The 22,951-nt window shown below is 41.6% G+C and overlaps 1 protein-coding gene across 1 annotated transcript in view; it reads left to right on the forward strand.

The window, feature by feature from the left end:
- The window catches only part of epoa (erythropoietin a), a 57,664-nt gene extending 36,805 nt beyond the window's left edge, over positions 1-20,859 (forward strand). The window contains exons 4-5 of the mRNA XM_060854681.1: positions 7,977-8,141; positions 20,303-20,859. Coding sequence (XP_060710664.1) covers positions 7,977-8,141; positions 20,303-20,449 — 312 coding nt within the window. The 3' untranslated portion in view covers positions 20,450-20,859. The remainder of the gene's footprint in view (positions 1-7,976; positions 8,142-20,302) is intronic.
- Positions 20,860-22,951: the final 2,092 nt, after the last annotated feature.

Raw genomic sequence — 22,951 nt, forward strand, 5'->3', positions numbered from 1 at the left:
CCATGATAAGAGATAGTAGAAAAATATGGAAGATTTTGAAGGGTTTGACATGGAAGATACTGAGAGGTTGTTTCCATTGTTCAGGGAATTTAGAATGCAGAAGCATGCTCTCTCAGTAAAAAGGGAACAATTGTTTAAGACTGAGATGAGGAGGAATTTTGTTACTCAGAGAGTTGTGAACCTTTGGATTCTGTGCCCCAGAGGGTTGTAAATGCTCCATTGTTGAACACATTTAAGGCTGAGATTGACAGATGTTTGGTCTCTCAGTGAATGAAGGAAATGTGGAGTCAGCAATAGAGTTAGGGTCAATGATCGGCCATGACAAAGTTGACAACAGTTGATGACAAAGCAAGGTTTAGGAGGGCTGAATGGTCTACTTCTACTCTAATTCCTTATGTTCTTAACACAATATTAGAGCGAATGATCGAAGGCTTAGTCAACTAAGTAGGTTTTAGTGACATTCTTAAAATAGGAGACAGAGATGGAGGAGTTCTGGGAGGGAATTTCAGAGCTTAGTACTTCAGGTATCTGAAGGCATGGCCACCAATGGTAGAATGACTAAAATTGGGGAATGCCCAAGGGCCAGAATGTGGGGAGCATAGAGATCCAGAAGGGTTATAGGCCTGGAGAAGATTACAGAGATAGAGAGGCGTGAAGTTTGCTGGCATTAGAAAACATGGATGAGAATTTTAAAATTGAGGCACTGTTTAGATGGGAGCCAGTGCAGCAAGCAGAGGGGGTGAGAGGTGAAGAGGAGGAAAGACATAGGTAACAGACCTTTGGATAACCTCAAGTCCATGCAGACTCTGGAAGGTCGTCTAGGCATAATTTGGAATGTCCAGTTCAAGAAGCGACAAAGGCATGGCTGAGGGTTTCAGCAGCAGTGAAGTTGAATGATGTTAGAGAAATGGAAGTGGGTGGTCGGAGTGATGGCCTAAATAATGTGATTGTCAGCTCAGGACACCATCTTGTGAACTGTCTGGTTTGGTCTCAGCCTATTACCAATGATGGATTCAATCTCAAGAGTGACATGATTTGTAGCAAGGATTAAAGATAGCTTTGGTCTTCCCAATATCTAGTAGGAGAACATTTCTGGCCATACAGTACTTGATGTTGGATTAACAGACTGATAGTTGAGCAACAGTGTGGCGTCAAGAGCTGAGTGTCATCAGCATACATTGGAAAATGAAAATGTTGCTTTCAGATGAAGTGACTGAGGAGCTACTTGTCGGTGAGAAATAAGTGGGACCAATGATAAATCCTTGGGGAAGTACCAGTAAGAGGATTAGAAGCAACTGCAAGTGCTTCTCTGGGCATGATTAGATAGATAAGAATGGAACTGGATGAGGACAGTCCCACCCAGCTAACCAGTAATAGTGACAAACAAAGTGGATTGTACAATGGTATCAAAGCCTACTGACAGGTTGAGAAGGATGAAGAAGGACAGTCTAATTTGGTCACAAGCCATTTGGTACTGTAGCAAGAGTGAAAGCTTAATTGGAAGAATTCAAGCATGGCGTTTCTGGAAACACGAGAACAGACTTGGAAGATGATCAGAACCTTCAAGCGCTATTCAACTGTTCTGTATTTGAAATTGCATTCTAATCTTTGTCTGACTGGTCAGCACTTAGTAGTCAGACCAGTCATAAAATGAATATTGTAATTTACATTGAATGTGAGAAAAGATTTTAATACAAGATGGCTAGTGTTGGAGGATTTAAATCAACAATATCACTTTCAAACTTCTCACCTTCTTCTCTAATTTTATGACTTGATTTATGTCATCAAAATGAGGTCATTATGGGAAAAGTTTTGGAAACATTGTTCTAATCTGTACCTAGTATCTATACCTGACACCAGATGTGTACTTTGATGTTAGGTTTGGTATTGTGCCATAATGTGACACCATTACATTGAGTCATTTCAGTATCATCTTTTTTAAACGATAGTGAATTCACTAGAAGGTATTTTAATGTTGTTTTAGTTGAATAACATCAGACTTGCAGAAACTTGGCTATGGCTTAAATTCACCACAATTATATCAAAATTTAAAGGGTTATGTTATAAGGAGAAGTTGCATAAGATTGGTGTGTACTTCCAATTTATTGGAAGCCTTAAAAATTGCAAAACATTTGGCAAGTTCGATGAAGGAAACTGGTACCTTTGGTGAAATCAATAACAAAGGAGATTATCTTAAATTAGAACAAGGCAATTTAATAGCTAAATCACTTTTTCATATTAAGCATAGTGAAAATGTAGAACACTGTTTCCTCAAAATATTATGAATGTTGTGGTGATTTGGGAGAAATTAGGGGTCAATTTTGGACTTTCAAGGTGAGGATCGATAGGATTTTGTTAGGTTACAAGTTATTTCCAGATCAGGGTGATCATTTAACTGAATGGCTGAACAATCTTGAGGGATTGAATTGCATCCTGCTGTTCTTTTGCCCAGTTTGTGGAGTGAAGATTCTGAGATTATGTATAACTATTAATATTTTAAAGGTAAATAGGATGTAGGACAAACCTGGTTCACAATAATTTAGGCAGCTGAGCCTGGGTCAATGGCAGATCAATGTGAGCAAAGGTAAAGTAGTCACTTGGTAGACATAATTTCCAATTGGACAGCATTTGCTGAACAATCTCAAATCTACAAATTACATGAACAACCAGTTTAAGATGTTCAGTCAGGCTCACAATGTGGCTGATTCACACTTGTGAGAAGCAACGTATTTTGTGTAGGATTAAAGAACATATTCAGGCATTGTGTCTTTTAAATGTGAAACAAAAGCATGGGAGTCAATTGCTCCCTGGTGCATCCTCCACAGTAACACCTCAACTAGACATGCCAACCAACCAATTAAAATGACTTAATTGCATTTCTCAAGATTAAGAAATGGATTGACAAAGCTACAGGTTTATTGTTCACAAAGATAAAGGGTTTAAATACCACAAGACGAGTTGGGAGCCAGGAGGGACATCAGGTGGAAGTTTTTGGCCAATAGGAAGAGAGTTCTCATGAGGAACATTGAATCAGGACCTATGATCAAGAAAACTTAAGGAATTTGAGGAGAAGAGGGTATTTTTTTGAATGGGATGTGGGCATCTTTGTGCAGTGATTGTTCACCATCTCTAAGTGCCCTTAAACTGAGCAGCTTACTAGGTCATTTGAGAAGACATTCAACTATGTCACTATGGGTATGGAGTCACATATTGGCCAGACTGGGTGAGAACTGCAGATTTCCGTCCCTTATTGGGATTGTATTATAGACCCCCCCAATAGACAGAGAGAAATTGAGAAACAAATTTGTAAGAAGATCTCAGTTATGTGTAAGAATAATAGAGTGGTTATGCTAAGGAATTTTAACTTTACAAACATAGAGTGAGACTGCCATAGTGTTAAAGGTTTAGATGGAGAGGAATTTGTTAAATGTGAACAAGAAAATTTTCTGATTCAGTATGTGGATGTACCTACTAGAGAAGGTGCAAAACTTAGGAAATAAGGCAGGGCAGGTGACTGAGGTGTCAGTGGGGGAGCACTTTGGGGCTCGCAACCATAATTCTATTAGTTTTAAAATAGTGATGGAAAAGGATAGACCAGATCTCAAAGTTGAACTTCTAAATTGGAGAAAGACCAATTTTAACATTATTAGGCAAGAACTTTCAAAAGCTAATTGGGGACAAATGTTAGCAGGTAAAGGTATGGCTGGAAAATGGGAAGCCTTCAGAAATGAGATAGTGAGAGTCCAGAGACAATATATTCTGTCAGGGTGAAAGGAAAGGCTGGTCGGTATAGGGAATGCTGGATGACTAAAGAAATTGAGGTTTTCCTTAAGAAAAAGAAGGAAGCATATGTCAGGATAGATCGAGTGAATCTTCAGTAGATTATAAAGGCAGTAGGAGTATACTTAAGACGTAAATCAGGAGGGCAACAAGGAGACATGAGATAGCTTTGGCAAATAGAATCCAAAGGGTTTCTACAAATACATTAAGGACAAAAGGGTAACTCAGGAGAGAATAGGGCCCCTCTAAGATCAGCAAGGCGGCCTTTGTGTGGAGCCGCAGAAAATGAGGGAGATACTAAACGAGTATTTTGCATCAGTATTTACTGTGGAAAAGGATATGGAAGATATGGAATGTCGGCAAATAGATGGTGACATCTTGAAAAATGTCCATATTATAGAGGCAGAAGTGCTGGAAGTCTTGAAACACACAAAAATGGATAAATCCCCAGGACCTGATCATGTATACACTAGAACTCTGTGGGTAGCTAGGGAAGTGATTGCTGGGCCTCTTACTGAAATATTTTTATCATCGATAGTCACAGGTGAGGTGCCGGAAGACTGGAGTTTGACATACGTGGTGCAACTGTTTAAAAGAAGGGTGGTAAGGACAAGCCAGGGAACATTAGACCAGTAAGCCTGACCTCAGTGGTGGGCAAGTTATTGGAGGGAATCCTAAGGGACAGGATGAACATTTATTTGGAAAAGCAAGGACTGTTTAGGGATAGTCAACATGGCTTTGCGCGTGGGAAATTATGTCTCACAAACTTGATTGAGTTTTTTGAAGAAGTAACAAAGAAGATTGATGAGGGCAGAGCAGTAGATGTGATCTATATGAACTTCAGTCAGGCATTCGACAAGGTTCCCCATGGGAGACTGATTAGCAAGTTTGGATCTCACGGAATACAGGGAGAACTAGCCATTTGAATACAGAACTGGCTCAAAGGTACAGGACAGAGAGTGGTGGTGGAGGGTTGTTTTTCAGACTGGAGGCCTGTGACTAGTGGAGTGCGACAAGGATCAGTGCTGGGTACACTACTTTTCGTCATTTATATAAATGATTTGGATGCAAGCATAAGAGGTATAGTTAGTAAGTTTGCAGATGACACCAAAATTGGAAGTGTAGTGGACAGCAAAGAGGGTTACCTCGGATTACAACGGCATCTTGATCAAATGGGCTGATGGGCTGAGAAGTGGCAGATGGAATTTAATTCCAATTAATGCGAGGTGCTGCATTTTTGGAAAGCAAATCTTAGCAGGATGTATACACTTAATGATAAGGTCCTAGGGACAAAGAGACCTTGGAGTGGAGCGTTGGAGGCTGAGAGGTGACCTTATATAGAGGTTTACAAAGTTATGAAGGGCATGGATAGGATAAATAGACAAAGTCTTTTCCCTGGGGTCAGGGAGTCCAGAACTAGAGGGCATAGGTTTAGGGTGAGAGAGGAAAGATATAAAAGAGACCTAAGGGGCAACATTTTCACTCAGAGAGTGGTATGTGTATGGAATGAGCTGCCAGCGGATGTGGTGGAGGCTGGTACAATTGCAACATTTAAAAGGCTTTTGGAGGGTATATGAATAGGAAGAGTTTGGAGGGATATGGGCCAGGTACTGGCAGCTGGGACTCGATTGGGTTGGGATATCTGGTCGGCATGGACAGGTTAGACCAAAAGGTCTGTTTCCGTGCTATACATCTCTATGACTTTATGACTGTATAAAGGACATTAGTTAAACCAGACAGTTTTTTTAAATGACAGTCATTGCTAGTTTCATGTCATCATCAGAGACTAGATTCAGTTCCAGTTGAAAATAAATTCCACCAACCGCTCTGTACTCCATAGTTGTAACCTGGACTCCCAGGATTACTAATGTTTACACATTGCTAACATTTACACTAGGCCTCAAACTCCTCTAAAGGTGTGCAAAGGAGGAAAGTAGGTATAGGGTGAATGGTTTAAGTTTGTCGTCTGTGTTACTATTCAATGTGGGTAATTGATAAGCTGATTAACAAGAATAAAATGGTTGGTCAATGTAATTTTATGTCTGGTGCTATATTCTGCTACTGGAGTCCAGCTGTGTGCATCTTGTGTTCCTGTTGAAGCCTCATCATGTAATTATTGTGCTGTCTTGGGTCAGTTAGACCTGAATTGTCTTGGACAGTTTGCCAGGTCAATTAGAGGTTAGGTACTTTTCTTCAAAGAAAACTGTGATTCCTAAATTAAAGTTAGGTTTTAGTCCGGTGTGTGTTTTTGCATTAACAAACCTCAATAAACAACTGGTTTACTTCCTTAAGTATTTTGACTGACGCAGAAGCGACCAATGTTTCAAAGTGACCCTTTTTCAGAAACTGAATATCTTTCTATCTGGTGTATAAGTTTGCATGGGGGGAGGGGAGGTTGGTTGGCTCACTTGGCTCGATGGCTGGCTTGCAATGTAGAGTAATGCATGATGTGGTGTCCCTCCACTCTCTCTAATGGGAAACCAGTCCAATGTTCTGTTAAGACTATGGCAACATAACCTTATGATTCCAATATCCAACACCAATCTTCTACCTGCCCTGATTTGATTTTAATTATTTAATGTGGGTGTCACAGGCAAAGCCGGAATTTCTTACCCATTCCATATTGGCCTGGAATTCATTCATTTGTTTGGCCATTTCTGATGATTACTGTAAGCCTGGAGTCAGGTGTAGGCCAGACCAGGTCAGGTTGGCTGGTTTCCTTCCATAAAGGACAGGTTTTTACAACGATTGGTGTTAGTTTTTGGAGTGATTGTAACAAGGTCAGCCAACTGGACCTCAGAATATGAGTTCCCTGACTGGACTTGATTAACAGCCCCAATCAGGGAGACCTGACTGACATAAAAGGGTGAATATCAAGGAGACTGGGCCCCAGAATACCTGGCTAACTAAGAGGCAATACCTGCTATTGTCAAAGGCTCTGCATTTGTAAATAAAGGGTGACTGGTGATTGGCTGCTGGCTGTGAAGGCTGATTTCAGTTTTGTGGTCACAGTTAGTGAGGCCAGCTTTCAAATCCAGATTTTACTTGAACTGATTGAATTTAAACTGCACCAGCAGCCATGGTGGGATTTAAACCTGTTTCCCAGGGTATAGGCATACTCATTCAACAACATCACTATTATCTCCTGCCGCCCCCAACCCAATATATACAGCGAAAGCAGCAGGAGATCACAACTGTGCAGGTAGGGCAATATGCCAAGGCGTAAGCAGCATCTTAAAATAATAGATTTAAAAATAATTCAAAGTGAAGATCAAATTAGCGTCAGGACATAACCAACAGAATTTCTTATCTACAGCAATTCGACTTTAAAAGGACAGGCCACCGCTCTGCTTTAGCAGCAGAATGTCGCAATGTTACAATACTCCTGTGATGATTGATCAGTTTAACCTCTCACCTCTGAGTAAGAAAGCTCAAATCCCACTGCAAGAATTGGATGTATAATCTAATTTGAAAGCCTCATGCAGTATTGTCAGAATGTCACATTGCCAGAGAGCCATTTTACAGATAAGGCATTGCCTAAAGAGCTGTTGACCCTCTCAGCTGGATGTAAAAGGCTCACAGCACTATTCCAAAGAAGATATGAGAGTGCATTTGAATCCTGGCCAATATTTATCCTCCAAACCCAATTATTTTAAAACAATAGCTGAACTAACCATGGTTAAGTTTAATTTATTGGATCTCACTCTGCACAAATTGGCTACTGGATTTTTTTACTGCTTGACAATATGAAAACTCAGTACTTCAAGAGTACTTTAATGCTGTAAAGTGCTTTGAGATGTCCAGAAGTCTAGCTACATAAATGCAAGTTATTCATTTTCAAGGACACAACTACCCTGTAGCTTGCAAAGCTCATTGGTAACATTGAAAGGTTGAGTTAGTAAGGTATATGGTATTTGTTTTGTAGCATATTATGGACTACTTTATAAGTACTCCTGGTATGTCAAACTAGGCAAAAAGGATTAATTGGATGCTCTAGGTAAGGAGGGGACTCAAAGAGAGTGAGGATCAGAATATTTGTTAGCCCTCTGATTTTCAGTCTGCTGGTTTAAAGGGATTTTTCCATAGGCCTGCATTTTCCATTGGAAGTCAACCTCCTCCCAGTGCTGTGCCTTAGAACAATGAGGGCTAACATTCTGTGATGATGGTCTTCTCCATTAACCCTTGTGTTTCCCCAGTCAGGAACGAAAGCTGAGGAGGTTCAGACGGGCCTCAAGCTGCTCGCAGTTGCAGTCCAGAAGGCCCAGAACATGACAGCCAACAGCAACATGCTATATCTAATAGAGAGAAGCTACAGTAATATCCGAAGCATCACGCAGATGGTGAGGAGTTTGAGTACCCCGGTAAGTGGTGCAAATTAATTTATGAGACAAATCAGAGAATTGAAGGTGGGGTTTTGGCACTCTTTATTGTGAAGTGGGCAGGTGGGGTACACTGAGGGATGGGGTTGATGGTAATCTTTACTAGTATCCATCTTCCCTCTTTGTAGTTTTCATCCTTCCCCGACCTGTAATCAAGACAATTAGCTCCTGCCTGCTACAATGCACAGGATAGTATAAATCCCTTCCCGGGGAAAAGTGAGATTTTTAGCAATGGAGGCCATCACCTATGAGCCAATGTTGCCCTCATATTGTGTCCACTGACACAAAGCAAGATGCGAATGCTTCAGGTATTGATTGGTAATGGAAATTTTCCTGGCCTGATGATACCAAGACAACCTGTGATGTCTGCCTCTAAGAGATCAGTCCTTTTTGGGTGTGGTAATGTATAATAAGGCAAGTTTAATCATTGATCTCCGAGTAAAAGATTCCCTAGGGGTTAGTGGACGTAACATGAGAGCGAGCAACTCGGATCGCAAACAGCTGTGCTAAACTTAAATAAGGGTAATGACATAGGGATGAGGGCAAAGTGGGCCGGAGGACTGGTCAAAGGAATTTAGCAGAAAAGATAGTTGCATAACAATGCAGACATTTAAGAAAATAGTTAGATTAGATTCCCCACAGTATGGAAACAGCCCAACAAGTCCACACCAACCCTCTGAAGAATAACCCAACCAGACTCATTCCTCTACCCTATATTTACCCCTAACTAATGCACCTAATACTATGGGGCAATTTAGCATGGCCAATTCACCTAACCTGCACATCTTTGGACTGTGGAGGAAACCAGAGCACCCGGAGGAAATCCATGCAGACAAGGGGACAATGTGCAAACTCCACACAGACAGTCACCTGAGGCTGGAATCAAACCTGGATCCCTGGTGCTGTGAGGCAGCAGTGCTAACCGCTGACCCCCCACAACAATGATATATCCCAGTGACAAAGAAGGATTCTAGGAAGTCTTTCACAAAGCATAAACCAATCATGACTAAACAAGTTCAAATTCAAAGAAAAAGTACAATGTAACAAAGATTAGTGGTAAATCTGAGTTATTAGGAAAAGTTTAATACCCAGCAAAAGATGAATAAGAAACAAATAAACAAGAGAAAAAGTAAACCAAAGAAAACTAGCAAATAGTATAAAAACAGACAGTATGAGCTTGTAATGAGTACATCCATGACAAAACAGCCCTTTTGATTGGCACCACATCTGCAACCAATCAGTCTCTCCAACAGTAGCAGCAGTGATGCATCCAGATAGAATGTTTTCTATCGTGCATCTATAAAAATTGATAAGAGTCTTTATTGACATGCCAAATTTATTTAGGAGAAAGTGAGGACCCCAGATGCTGGAGATCAGAGTCGAAGAGGGTGGTGCTGGAAAAGCTCAGCTGGTCAGGCAGCATCCGAGGGGCAAGAAAATCGACATTGCAGGCATAAGCCCTTCATCAGGAATGAGGCCAAATTGATTTAGCCTCCTGAGGAAGTAGAAGTGTTGTTGTGCTTTATTGACCATAGTGTCAATGTGGATGGACCAGGACAGATTGTTGGTGATCATCACCACTAAGAATTTGGCTCTTTAGATCATCTCCACCTCAGCACCATTGATGTAGACAGGAGGTTGTCCTCTACCTTGCTTACTGAAGTCAATCAGATCAGCTATGACCTCACTGTATGATGCAGCAGACTCAATAGGCCAAATGGCCTACTTCTTTGCCTATGTCTAATGGTTTGTGGACAAGTGAACTTTAGGATCCAAAAGCTGTTGGCCTCAGATTAGCAACCTGCATTACCAGAAGACACTAGCCAATGTCAAGGCCTGTGATAGAGCGCCCCATTCCTTGCTCACCTGTCAGCTCTCAAGTGAGCTGATTGCTAGGTGATCATGTGAGTTACCTCACCGATAGGTTGGAATTGTTAGTCATAACTTAATGCACTTACCCCCCCACACAATGGAGAAAAGAGAAAGCCCCATGCCTATTTAGTGTTCAGTTTGAGAGTGAGAAACATGGATTAGAAACAAAAGTGAGAAACATAAGTAAGGGTAATTAAACATGAATAAGGGCTGAGTTGGCCGTGTGAAATGGGAAAGGAGTTCAGCAGAAAAGAAAATTTGAAATCGTGTATGGAATGAGCTGCCAAAGGAAATGGTGGAGGCTAGTACAATTACAACATTTAAAAGGCATATGGATGGGTACATGAATAGGAAGGGTTTAGCGGGATATGGGCCAAATGCTGGCAAATGGGACTAGGTTAGATTGGCAGGTCTGGTTGGCACAGACATATTGGACTGAAGGGTCTGTTTCTGTGTTGTATGACTGTATGACCCTGATTGGTGAGGGATGAATTCCCTTGACAATGCCTTGACCAGTCTGATAAATGGTCTAATGGTTTGAAAGATATGTATAGAAGTAGTGGATCTTAGCTTAATTGTGGTAATGCAATAACACGTGGTTTCTGGGTTAGAAAGCAGTAGGATGATACAACACACAAATTTACCAATGTGGCTGTGCCATCGGCAAAACTACCCTGGCAGAGTGCCAATTTCTGGAAAATGAATACAGAAAGGGCTCAGCTGTAATGATCTCATGCATCCATTAGCTTGCTAGAACTCACCATCTAGGTTCACACATGCGGAATTAACAGGGCTTCTTCAACAGGGCTTTCCAAACCCTAGAGGAATCTTATGGTATGGCAGGTAGTGCTCCTAACTGTGAGATAGAAGTACGGCTTCAAGTGCCACAGGATTTGACAGTCACAGATGACACATCGTATCTTGGCCAGAAAAGTCAATCTGCAATCCTTCCAAATGCCTCTGACAGGAAGTGCATGGGAGCATGTAGTATGCCACATTAAAAATCGCAAAGCACAGGTTCATGCAGGGAACCAGGGAACATCCAAGAGACTGATGCACACAATGTATAGAAAAACAAGGGCAGCAAATGTACAGGAATTCCACCACCTGCAAGATCTCAAAGCTACCCACCAACCTGATTTGCAACTGGCTTACTGTTCCTTCATTGTTGCTGGGTCAAAATTCTGGAAGTCCCTCCATGACGACACTGTGGGGTGGTCTCCGCACCACATGGACCACAATGGTTCAAGTGGATGGTGCACCTTGATCTTCTCAAGAGCAATTAAGGATGCGCAATAAACTCTGGCCTCACCAGTAATGCCCATCTCCGAGGAATGCATGAAAAGATGGACCCTTGGGCAAGATAAATGAGGGTAAGCAGTCATGTGAGATACGACCATAGTCAGAGTCACACCTTCAGAGGAGAGAAGGAGAGAGATTTGGCAAAAATAAAATGCTGCATGTAAGAGGTTGCTGAGTTGCTAATGCAACACGGCCAGATTAGTATCAAGAGTAGTATGGTGAATGACCAGAGTGTGAACAGTTAGTGGGTCTCACAAGCAAGACAGCTGATTAAGCTGAATAGTTGACATGGCATGCTGGTTAGCTGAAGAGTTAGTGACCGCATTTATGCCAAAGGTAATTTAAATCTTTCTATTGCTAGGCTGTCACTGCTCCAAGTTTTCAACTTACTCTTCAAACAAAAACATTATGTCTCAACCAAACAAATTGACAATGATTCTGAATACTTTAGTTTTGAAGAATTCTGACTTTAACATTACAGAAGGGGTGATTCATAACTGCTAAGTGGTGGTGTTTTAAGATTTTCTGACAGCATCGTCCTACTACCTCTATCCCCATCCCCGCCAATTCCAAGTGTTAGTTCATTCTTCAGTTTATTTCAGTGACCCTGCTTTATCCCTTTCCAATAAAGGGCTTGTTTTTTCCCATTGACGCCTGCAGTTGAACCCAGCAGCAACCTTCAAATATTGACACTGGAGAAAAGATAGGGGAATAAATAAAAAATAATGAGCCTCACTCCTGCTTTCTGTCACGTAACCCTTCCTGTCGCTTACTCATTCCCCAAGCCTGGGGCCACAGGATATTAGCCTTGGGATACAACCAACAATTTATTGGATGGTGAGCAGCTTTCATGTATAGGATTAGCCTTGCTGACAAAGGATTGCTGGAATGCTGGGTATAGGTTGGAAAGCTCAAGCATACTTCCATCTTCAGTTTCAAACTTTATTAATTCATAAAAATATGAATGATATTATCACCAGTACTATATTATATATATATATATATAAAATACGTATTTTCAATCGTACCAGTCTCTTTTTATTTCTCCTCCTCCCCTTCTCAACTTAGAGCATGGCCCCTTCTGTAGCACCCTCCCCTCAGGATCAAATGTTTGTGAGTTCGTGCAGTTTGTTTATTTAGCAAATGCAACTCTCCAGAACCAATCAATTTCCTGTTCATGTGCTACATTATCTGTGTCTCTCCACATGGCCATGTGAGGCTTGTACTGAGGCTAGTTTCATCACCATACTAGGTAACACCATCAGTTAGCCTCCAGTGTTACCTGGTGTTACATCCCACTTTCTATTTATGTGTTTAGGTACCCTTGGGTTAGTGATGTCATTTCCTGTTCTTTTCCTTAGAGGGTGGTAAATGGGGTCCAAATCATCTTTTTTTCTGATAGAATTCCAGTTGGAGTGCAGTGCCATGCTTCTAGGAATTCTCATGCATGTCTCTGTTTGGCTTGTTCTAGGATGGATGTGTTGTCCCAGTTAAAGTGGTGTCCTTCCTGATCTGTATGTAAGGATACTAGTGAGAGAGGGTCATGTTGTTTTGTGGCTAGTTGACGTTCATGTATCCTGGTGGTTAGTTTTCTGCCTGTTTGTCCAATGTAGTGTTACAGTTCTTGCACGGTATTTTGTAGATGACATCAGTTTTGCTTGTTGTTTATATAGGGTCTTTTAAGTTCATTAGCTGCTATTTTAGTGTGTTCGTGTGTTTGCAGGCTACCATGTTGCCAACAGTCTGAGTAGTCTGGCAGCCATTTCCGAGATGTCGTTGATGTAGGGGAGAGTGGCTCGGGTTTCTGGACACATTGTGTTTGTTTGAGTTTGTTGTTGAGAAATCGGCGGATTGTGTTCATTGGGTACCTGCTCTTTTTGAATACGATGCACAGGTGGTTTTCCTTCGTAGTTCCTCTGTGCTGCAGTGCGTGGTGGCTCGTTGAAATAGAGTTTGGCTACCCAAAAGCCCCTGGCGTATCCTATTTAGTAAGAGTCTAGTATTAAGGGGTTTGAGTTTTAGGTTTCCAGTGTGGTACCAAATTGTAAAAGGTATTGATCTATTTTGGTTGAGAAGTTAAACAGAATACTAGTTCCTGGCAGGATGGTAGACAACCCTTAAGCATATTCAGTGAGGATCGACGCATTGTTCTGATCACCGATCACCTTCCCTTCAAACAGTTCCATTAAGGGAGGAATTGGACATAATTGTGTGTGGGATACAAACAGTAAGACCAACTGTCTCTGCCAACGATTACGATGTTTCGTGTGAAGTGCTTGGGCACGTCCAGTGATATGAACGTGGTGCTAATCATTGCAGATAAAGTAAACAAAAGGATGAAGAAAACCAGTCTAAAGTGAAGATCTTGGGCTTAAAGTTCAGTAGGTGATGCTACAGGGCCTGGGACAGGAAGATACATCAGAATCCAATAACTGGGGTTCTGGATCTACAGCGTTTGCAGTGTTCAGGTCAGGGACCTGGTGCCATCGTGGTAATGATACTGCATTAGTAAGCCAGAGACCTGGCCAGTGCTCAAATTCTGCCATAATAGCTGGTGGGATTTAAATCTAATTAATACGTTTGGAATTGAAAGCTTGTTGCAGTGGGAACTATGAATGAGATTCTTGTAATTATCCACCTGGATATTTATAAGAAATTGCAAAGTTGTAAGCCTGCAAATTTGGCTATGAAGTTTCATTTATTGCATTTTTTTATTGGTCTGAGTATTGAGTACAGGAGTTGGGACGTCATGTTACGGCTGTAACATTGGTTAGGCCACGGTTGGAATATTGCGTGCAATTCTGGTCTCCCTCCTATCGGAAGGATGTTGTAAAACTTGAAAGGGTTCAGAAAAGATTTACAAGGATGTTGCCAGGATTGGAGGGTTTGAGCTATAGGGAGAGGCTGAATAGGTTGGGGCTATATTCCCTGGAGCGTCGGAGGCTGAGGGAAGTCTTTTCCCTGGGGTGGGGGAGTCCAGAACTAGAGGGCATAGGTTTAGGGTGAGAGGGGAAAGATTTAAAAGGGACCACGCAGAGGGTGGTGCCTGTTTGAAATAAGCTGGTAGTGGAGGAGCAAACGAAATGAGAGGAGGTAGTGGAAGCTTGTACAATTACAGCGTTTAAAAGGCACCAGGATAGCTACATGAATAGGAAGGATTTCAAGGCATATGGGACAAGTGTTGGCAAATGTGACTAGATTAGGTTGGGATATCTGGTCAGCATGGACGAATTGGACCGAAGTGTCTGTTTCCGTGCTGTACATCTCTGACTCTGATTCTGACTCTGATTGTAGGTCAGAACTGTCTTTGGACAGGGACCTGAAGAAAAAGAACGATTCTTTAGCAACATCTTAAAATAATGGCGAAGTGGAGTAAGTGCTTTTAGAACTGTCAGCCCATCATGAAAAATAACTTTCAGAAAGGGGGGGGAACATAAAAGATATTGTTTTAGGGAAGCAAGAGGGTTTGTCTCTTATACAGGCTTAACCCCGCTTATGCCATGTGCTAACAGTCTTGTTGAGTGAAAAAATACACCACCCCAAAATCTAACAGGTGAAAATGTAATCTCTGTTGTTGGGTGCACATCTGAGTGGCAAAATTGTGGAACTCATGCAAGAAGTGAGATGTACAAAACCACAAAATGAGGTTTACACAGACAATCTAACATGTTTGTTACACAGGTTTGCAACTAATCTCCTCAGTTGAAGAGTCAACAATAAAGGGACATACTTTTAAATGAAACACAGGAGGTTTACAGGAGATTTGAGGAAACATTTTTTCACCCAGAGGATGATGGGAATCTGGAATACATTGCCTGAGAGGGTGTTTGAGGTGGGAAACCTCACAGCCTTTAAAAATAATGTGGATGAGTAGTTGAAATGACATAATATTCAAGGTTATGGGCCAAGAGCTGGATAGTGTGTTCAATATAGCTTTTGAGTATCTTTGTTGGTGGAGACTCATTGGGTTAAAGGTACTGTATGATTCTATTATTCAAGGTCACATCTGTACATGTCAGTGTTACTTAAAAAAACATCCTGTTTATCAGTGACCACTGCTCTTTTATTTTTGAGTATTTATACTGCAATGTTTATCCTCAAAAACAGAGAAAGAAGTTCGTAGCCCCTCTGTTTCAATATAAAGTTTGCACCCATTTTTTAGTCCAGGATGGTCAGCTCCTTTTCTGATGGTTCAATGAGGCCCTGGCACCCATTAAGGACTGGCTTTGTGATCATTGCCAGTTTACTTTGAGCTAATCGATCTCAGACAAGATAATAGTTGGTGTGGCACAGCTGGTCAGTGGTTAGCCATGCTGCCTCATAGTGCCAGGGACCTGGGTTTGCACAGGGCCTCGGGCGACTGTCTGTGTGGAGCTTGCACATTCTTCCCATGTCCGTGTGGGTTTTCTCCGGGTGCTCTGGTTTCCTCCCATGATCCAAAGATGTGCAGGTCAGCTGAATTGGCCATGCTAAGTTGCCCATCATGTTCAAGGGTGTGTAGATCAGGTGCTTTGTTCAGGGGTGAATATAGGGTAAGAGAATGGGTCTGCGTGGGTTACTCTTCGGAGGGTCTGTGTGGACTTGTTGAGCTGAAGGGCCTGATTCCACACTATTCTATGGATTCTATGAATAGTTGGAAAGATACAACTGGCAACTAATTTCAAGGATCAGCTTAGTGGACCCTCATTGGACAGTTTGCAATCAGTGAACCTCTTCTGTATGTCAGTACAGTGATGAGAAATGTAGAGTTAATGATTGGAACAGATAGAGAACAAATGTGTTTGCTCATGATGTAAATGATTCAGAAGTTAGTACAGTTATGGACCTCAAAATATATAGAGAAGATAGTCTAGACTCTTAACTTTTTCTTATTTTAAAGGTAAATGTAAGGTGTTGTGTTCCAGATGCAATTCGATTGGTCAGACCTCTTGATGTTAAGCATACCACATTTTATTTTTACCCCACATTTAAATTCAGACAAAAAAAATAAAAGAATTGGTTTAACTGTAACTCTATCTCACTGCTTAACAAAATAATAGATATATTAACTACTACTAATTAACTATTCCAATTTAGTAACATCTCATAAACACACCCTTGGCAAAAGGCAAAGTTCAGTAAAATAGATTGTCTCACAGGCAATTCTCTGGTCCAGTAGGAAAAACATCAAGAGAAAACTCAGAGAGAGAGTAGCAGGGAGAGATGTACTGCACCTTCTAAACCCAGCTTCAAGATCCCAGCAACAAGTGTATTTGAAAAACTAAAAACCCTGTTTCTATAGGAGCTTGATTCCACCTATTCAGGCTGCGTCTATTGTTCCAGCCTTAGGAAACAAAAAATCCGAATGCCTTACAAGCTGTTTACTTTATGAGCTTTGAAGCACACTGATCTTGACCTCTCATCTCAATCTTTCTTCATTTTAAAAAAAGGACTAAGTACACCTCTTAAAGCCATGGTATTGTCACAGTACTGAGATGTACAATGGCAATTTTCAGTTATAACTCCATTCAGATGCTTGACATGGCTCAAGAATGGGCACTGAGCAACAAAGGAGATAATAGAACAGAGTGAAAGAACGTTACAGAGGAGGAAGGAGAGGTAGAAGATTCAGGCAGGGAATTCCAGAGGTCTAAGCCAAAATGTCTGAAGACACAGCCACTAACAGTGAGGATGAAGGAAGTAGGTGAATGCATATTTCAGGCAAGATTGGAATTTTTCCACAAGATTTGAGCACCACTGACATTTGTTTGTTATTCCTATCTGCCCTTGAATTGAGTGTTTTACTTTCCCAAATTAGAGGACTGTTTCCAGTTAGTCACATTGCTGTAGGTCTGGAGTCACATAAAGGCCAGGGGAGAGTCGCGGCATCCCAGTAGCCTCAGTCACTGTGACTGATATTAGCTTTTTATTCCAGATTTATTTAATTTATTAAACATACATTGCCCAAGCTGTCAAGGTAAGGTTTGAATTCATGTCTCAGTATCATTAGTCCAAGCCACTGGATTATCATCCTCACAGGGCTCAACAGAGTAGATGCAGGAAGGATGTTTCCCATGGCTGATGGGCCCAGAACAGGAGACACACTCAAAGATTAAGGGACAGGTCATTTCACACTAAGAAATGTCTTCACTCAGATAATGGCAAACTCAGAGGGCTGTGGAGGCTCAGTTATTGAATATGTGCAAGAGAGAGATCGTTAGATTGATAGATATTTAAAGATGTCAAGGATTTTGGGAATAGTGCGCAAAAATGGCTTTGAGGCAAGATGATTTTGTTGAAAGGTAGAGTGAGTCAGAGGGGCCAAACACCCCACTCCCAATCTTAAGTCCATAATTCCCTATGTAACACAGGCACTTTAATATCACTGTTTAGGAATATAGGAACACAGATGTAGGCCATTCAGCCCATCAAGCCTGCCCTGCTATTAAATATGATCTTGGCTGATCAAACACTTCAAATGGCCTTTTCCTCCTGCTATATGCCAATCTAAAGTAAAAATCTACCTATCTCTCATAGGTCACATGAGCAGTCACCTCTCATTCTTTGAAACTCTTGTGATTTCAAGAACATTAGAACATAGAACATTACATTACAGCGCAGTACAGGCCCTTCGGCCCTCAATGTTGCACCACCCTAATCTGAAGCCCATCCCACCTACACTATTCCATGTACGTCCATATGCCTGTCCAATGACAACTTAAATGCACTTAAACTTGGCGAATCTACTACTGTTGCAAGCAAAGCATTCCATACCCTTACTACTCTCTGAGTAAAGAAACTACCTTGACATCTGTCTTATACCTATCTCCCCTCACTTTAAAGTTCTGTCCCCTCGTGTTTGCCATCCCCATACTTGGAAAAAGGCTCTCCCTGTCCACCTTATCTAACCCTCTGATTATCTTGTACGTGTCTATTAAGTCATCTCTCAACCTTCTTCTCTCTAAAGAGAACAGCCTCAAGGCTTTCTTCGTAAGACATTCCTTCCATACCAGGCAACATCCTAGTAAATCTCCTCTGCACCCTTTCCAAAGTTTCTACTTCCTTCTTATAATGCGGTGACCAGAACTGTACACAACACTCCAAGTGTGGCCGTACCTTTGTACAGCTGCAGCATAACCTCCTGGTTCTGGAATTCAATCCCTCTATTAATAAAGCCCAAAACTCTGTATGCCTTCTTAACAACCCTGTCAATCTGGGTGGCAACTTTCAGGGATCTGTGTACATGGACACTGAGATCTCTCTGTTCATCTACACTCTCAAGAATCTTACCATTAGCCCAGTACTTTACATTCAGATTACTCCATCCAAAGTATATCACCTCACACTTGTCCACATTAAACTTCATTTGCCACCTCTCAGCCCAGCCCTGCATCCTATCTATGTCTCTCTGCAACCTACTACATCCTTCGTCACTATCCACAACTCCACCGACCTTAGTGCCGTCCGCAAATTTACTAACCCACCCTTCTAAGCCCTCATCCAGGTCATTTATAAAAATGACAAACAGCAGTGGACCCAACACCGACTCTTGCGGTACGCCACTAGTAACTGGACACCAAGATGAACATGTTCCATCAACTACAACCCTCTGTTTTCTTTCAGCAAGCCAATTACTGATCCAAACTGCTATGCCTCCCACAATCCTATTTCTCTGCATTTTGTTTAATAGCCTACTGTGGGGAACCTTATCGAACGCCTTGCTGAAATCCATATACACCACATCAACCTGTTTACTCTCATCTACCTGTTTGGTCACTTTGTCAAAAAACTCAATAAGATTCATTAGGCACAACCTACCCTTCACAAAACTGTGCTGAATGTCCCTGACCAGATTATTCTTTTCTAGACGGCTATAAATCCTATCTCTTAATATCTTTTCCAACACTTTACCAACAACTGAAGTGAGACTCACTGGTCTGTAATTACCAGGGTTGTCTCTACTACCCTTTTTGAACAAGGAAACCACATTTGGTATCCTCCAGTCCTCAGGCACTATTCCTGTAGACAACGATGATTTGAAGATCAATGCCAAAGGCTCGGCAATTTCTTCCCTTGCATCCCAGAGGATCCTAGGATAGATCCCATCCCGCCCAGAGGAATTGTCTATTTTCACACTCTGCAGTATTTCTAATACCTCTTCCTTGTGAACCTCAATCTCTTCCAGTCTAGATGCAAGTATCTTTGTATCTTCCTCGCCAACATTTTCATTTTCTATAGTGAACACTGCCAAAAAATTTTTTTTAGTGCTTCCCCTATCCCCTCTGACTCCACACACAGCTTCCCACTACTATCCTTGATTGGCCCTAACTTAAATCTCATCATTCTTTTATTCCTGACATACCTATGGAAAACCTTAGGGTTTACCCTGATCCTATCCGCCAACAACTTCTCATGTCCCCTCCTGGCTTTTTTAGGTCTTTCCTGACTTCCTTGTAACCTTCAAGCGCCCTAGCTCAGGCCGAGTTTGCTCAATTACTCTTTGTAGGGCACTCCCCGTCGATTTGGGAACAAGTCTGGTGAAACTTCATCACATTTCCTCTGTAGCAAAAATATCTTTCCTGAGACAAGGAGACCAAAACTGCTCACAGGTGCAGTCTGACCAATTCAATGGAAGACTTTATTACTCCTGTACACAAATCCTCCTTCAATAAAGGCTGACATTTCGTTAGCCCTCCTAAGTTTTGAAAGGCAGATTCTTACTGTGGGTCTGTGTGTACAGGAGCTAGATTAAGACTACTCAAAGTGTAATTGCTGCGGACATTTAGCTGATATTCAGGGGAGGGATAGGTTTATCCCACTGATAGAGTGATAGCCCCGAGTAGTCTTTTCCCTAGGTCTCAGTATGGGTCAGCTTTGAACCTAGCTCATTGAGATAAGAGGCTCCCCCAGTGCATACCTACATAGTGCTTTCTTTTCTTGCTGGTTGGTTTCGTTACATCTCAAACAAGTCGTCTTTTGCTTTTGTGCAGGATATCCTAAATCGGGAACGGGAGCTGCAGACCACTTTTAACACGAGAACACTGAGAACCATTTTTCACGCATATTTAAATTTCCTACAAGGTAAAGTCAGACTGTTTTTCCTGGACACAGAAGCTTGCAATCTGGCGACAAGCTGACAGTCCCAGCTGAACACCAGCAGACTCTCAAAGAGCTTCCGAAGCAGATTATAAGCTGTAACCTTTGCATTCTAAGCACAACACTGTATAGCATCAAAAAGGAGCGTAGAGAGAAGGAACAAAGATAATAGGGAAAAGAAGAAGATGGTCTGGTTCATTTGGAATATAATGTTCGGAAGAGGAGCTGAATATCCAATGGTATACTGCCTGGATAACGCAGCCATGGAGACTGGTAATCGGGATATAAGAACTCACAAATGTTTGAACTCGAGAGAGAGAGAGAAAGAGAAAATACGACACCTAAGGAGCCATTTTGAGTATGACAGATCTACAGCAGAAAGTGTCTTTTTATTGATGGTGTCGCTCGCTGTTGACGGCATTGTTTTATAGAGTTCTGTGCAGACTGGACACGCGGGTTTCATGTCTTTTGTACCTTTTAAGCTCTATTACGCCTCAGATCTTTGTTATTGCTTAACCTGTGGACTAAAGTTCACTGGTAACCTGTAAAAATGATGAGAATTTGATTGAATGTTTCATTGAATTGTGTGTGTGAAGGAGGAGACGGAAAGGGTTAATACTATTGCTGAGTCATTGTAGATCAGCTCGATGTTTATTAAAATATTATATCTATTTAAACATATTTATTTGTCATGTACAGCCTGTCAGCCTGAGTTCAAACAGTATAACTTCTATTGTGAGCATGCATTTTGTCCCCCATTCTTCTGCACCTATCATTGATGTTCTGGTTCCCACAATCAAATTCTTTCAAAATCTGAAGCTTGATTGTGGTGTTCAGCTACTCCTTTAAGATCATTGCCCCAGCTTTTGTTGTATGGACAAAATCGGCATATCCAGTTGAGTAGGGCAGTTCAAAGAGGAAAGGTTGAAAGAACAGCAGGTCAGGCAGCATCAAAGCTTTATCTGTTTTCAGTTCATATCTCCGCCATTTGCGATACTGTTCATTTTTCACTGAGGCTAATGGCTGTTTTCTCAGCGGCACCTGGGTCACTTGACTCTGAGGGTTGTGATTTCATAGCTCCACTCCAAGGCTGGAGCACCTCAGCCAGGCTGGCATTCAGTGCCATCTATTGTTTGACTGCCAACGCTGAGGTTCTGATTGCTTTGACAGGTGGACACAAAAAAAACTTCCTAATTACTCTTGAAGTGGGTGGCTTTCTGGTCATTTCAGAGGGTAATTAAGAGTTAACCTATTGCTGTGGATCTGAAGTTGCTGGTCATTTCAGACGGTAGTTGAGAGTTTACTTAATGGCTGTGGGTCTGGGGTTGTTAGTCATTTCAGTGGTTAGTTAAGAGTTAACTTAATTGCTATGGGTTTGGAGTCAGGTGATCGTTGAAAGTGACAGGACAGATTGAGAGTGCAGTTAACATTGACAGAGGTTTGGCTGACTAATAGGAATCAGAGTTGGGATAAGAGATGTATTTTCGGGATGGCAACCTGTAATTCGTAGACTGCCATAGAGATTAGTGCTGGGGCCATAATTATTTACAATTTATATTAATGATTTGGATGAAGGAAGTGAACGTGCTGTAGCCAGGTTTGCAGATGACACCAAAATAGGTGGAAAGGCATGTGCTGAAGAGTCCGCAGAGGGATTCAGACAGATTACGCAAGTGGGAAAAATCTTGGCAACCAGAATATAACGTGGGAAATGTGAGGTTATGAACTTCAGCAGGAAGAACAGAGGAGCCGAATATTATTTAAATGGAGAAAGACTACAGCATGGAGGCACTTGGGAATCTTCATGCATAAATTTAAAAAGCTAGCATACAAGTTCAGCAGATCACAGGAAGGGAAATGGAATGTTGGCCTTTATTTCAAAGGGAATCAAGTATAAAATTAGGGAAGTCTTCCTGAAAATATACAATGCACTAATAGACCACACTTGGAATACCATCAATATATCTAAGAAAATACATACTGTTATTGGAGGCAGTCAGAGAAGGTTCACTAGATTGATCTCAGAGATGGAGAGACTAACCTATGAGGAGAGATTGAGCCAGGTGGGCCTATGTCCTATGGAGTTTATAAGAATGAGAGGCAACCTTATTGAAACATATGAGATTCTTGACAGAGTAAACGCTGTGAGGATATTTCTCCCAGTGGGAGAGTCTAGGATCAGAGGCATAATCTCAGAATATGGACAGAATATGTAAAAACTTGAGGGTTCCGGACAGAGCAGATTGGGAGAGACTCTTCTCACTGCAGAATAACCCTAGAGTTAGAGGGAACAGATTTCAGGTAAATGTCAAAAGAAATAAAGGCAATTTGAGATAAACTCTTCTCATGAAGTAAGTCATTAGGATCTGGAATGCGCTGCCTGAAAGTATGGCACAAGACGGTTGAATCAAAGCTTTTAATGGGACTAGAATTGCTGTCCCAAAGAAAAAATTTGCAGGGCTACAGGAAGAAGGCGAGGGAGTATGTCTAAGTGAGTTGTCCTTTCAGAGAGCTAGTGTGTGCTCAACAAGCCAAATGGCCTC

This window comes from Hemiscyllium ocellatum, chromosome 44 (genome assembly GCF_020745735.1).
Source record: "Hemiscyllium ocellatum isolate sHemOce1 chromosome 44, sHemOce1.pat.X.cur, whole genome shotgun sequence".
NCBI classification, from domain to species: Eukaryota; Metazoa; Chordata; class Chondrichthyes; order Orectolobiformes; family Hemiscylliidae; genus Hemiscyllium; species Hemiscyllium ocellatum.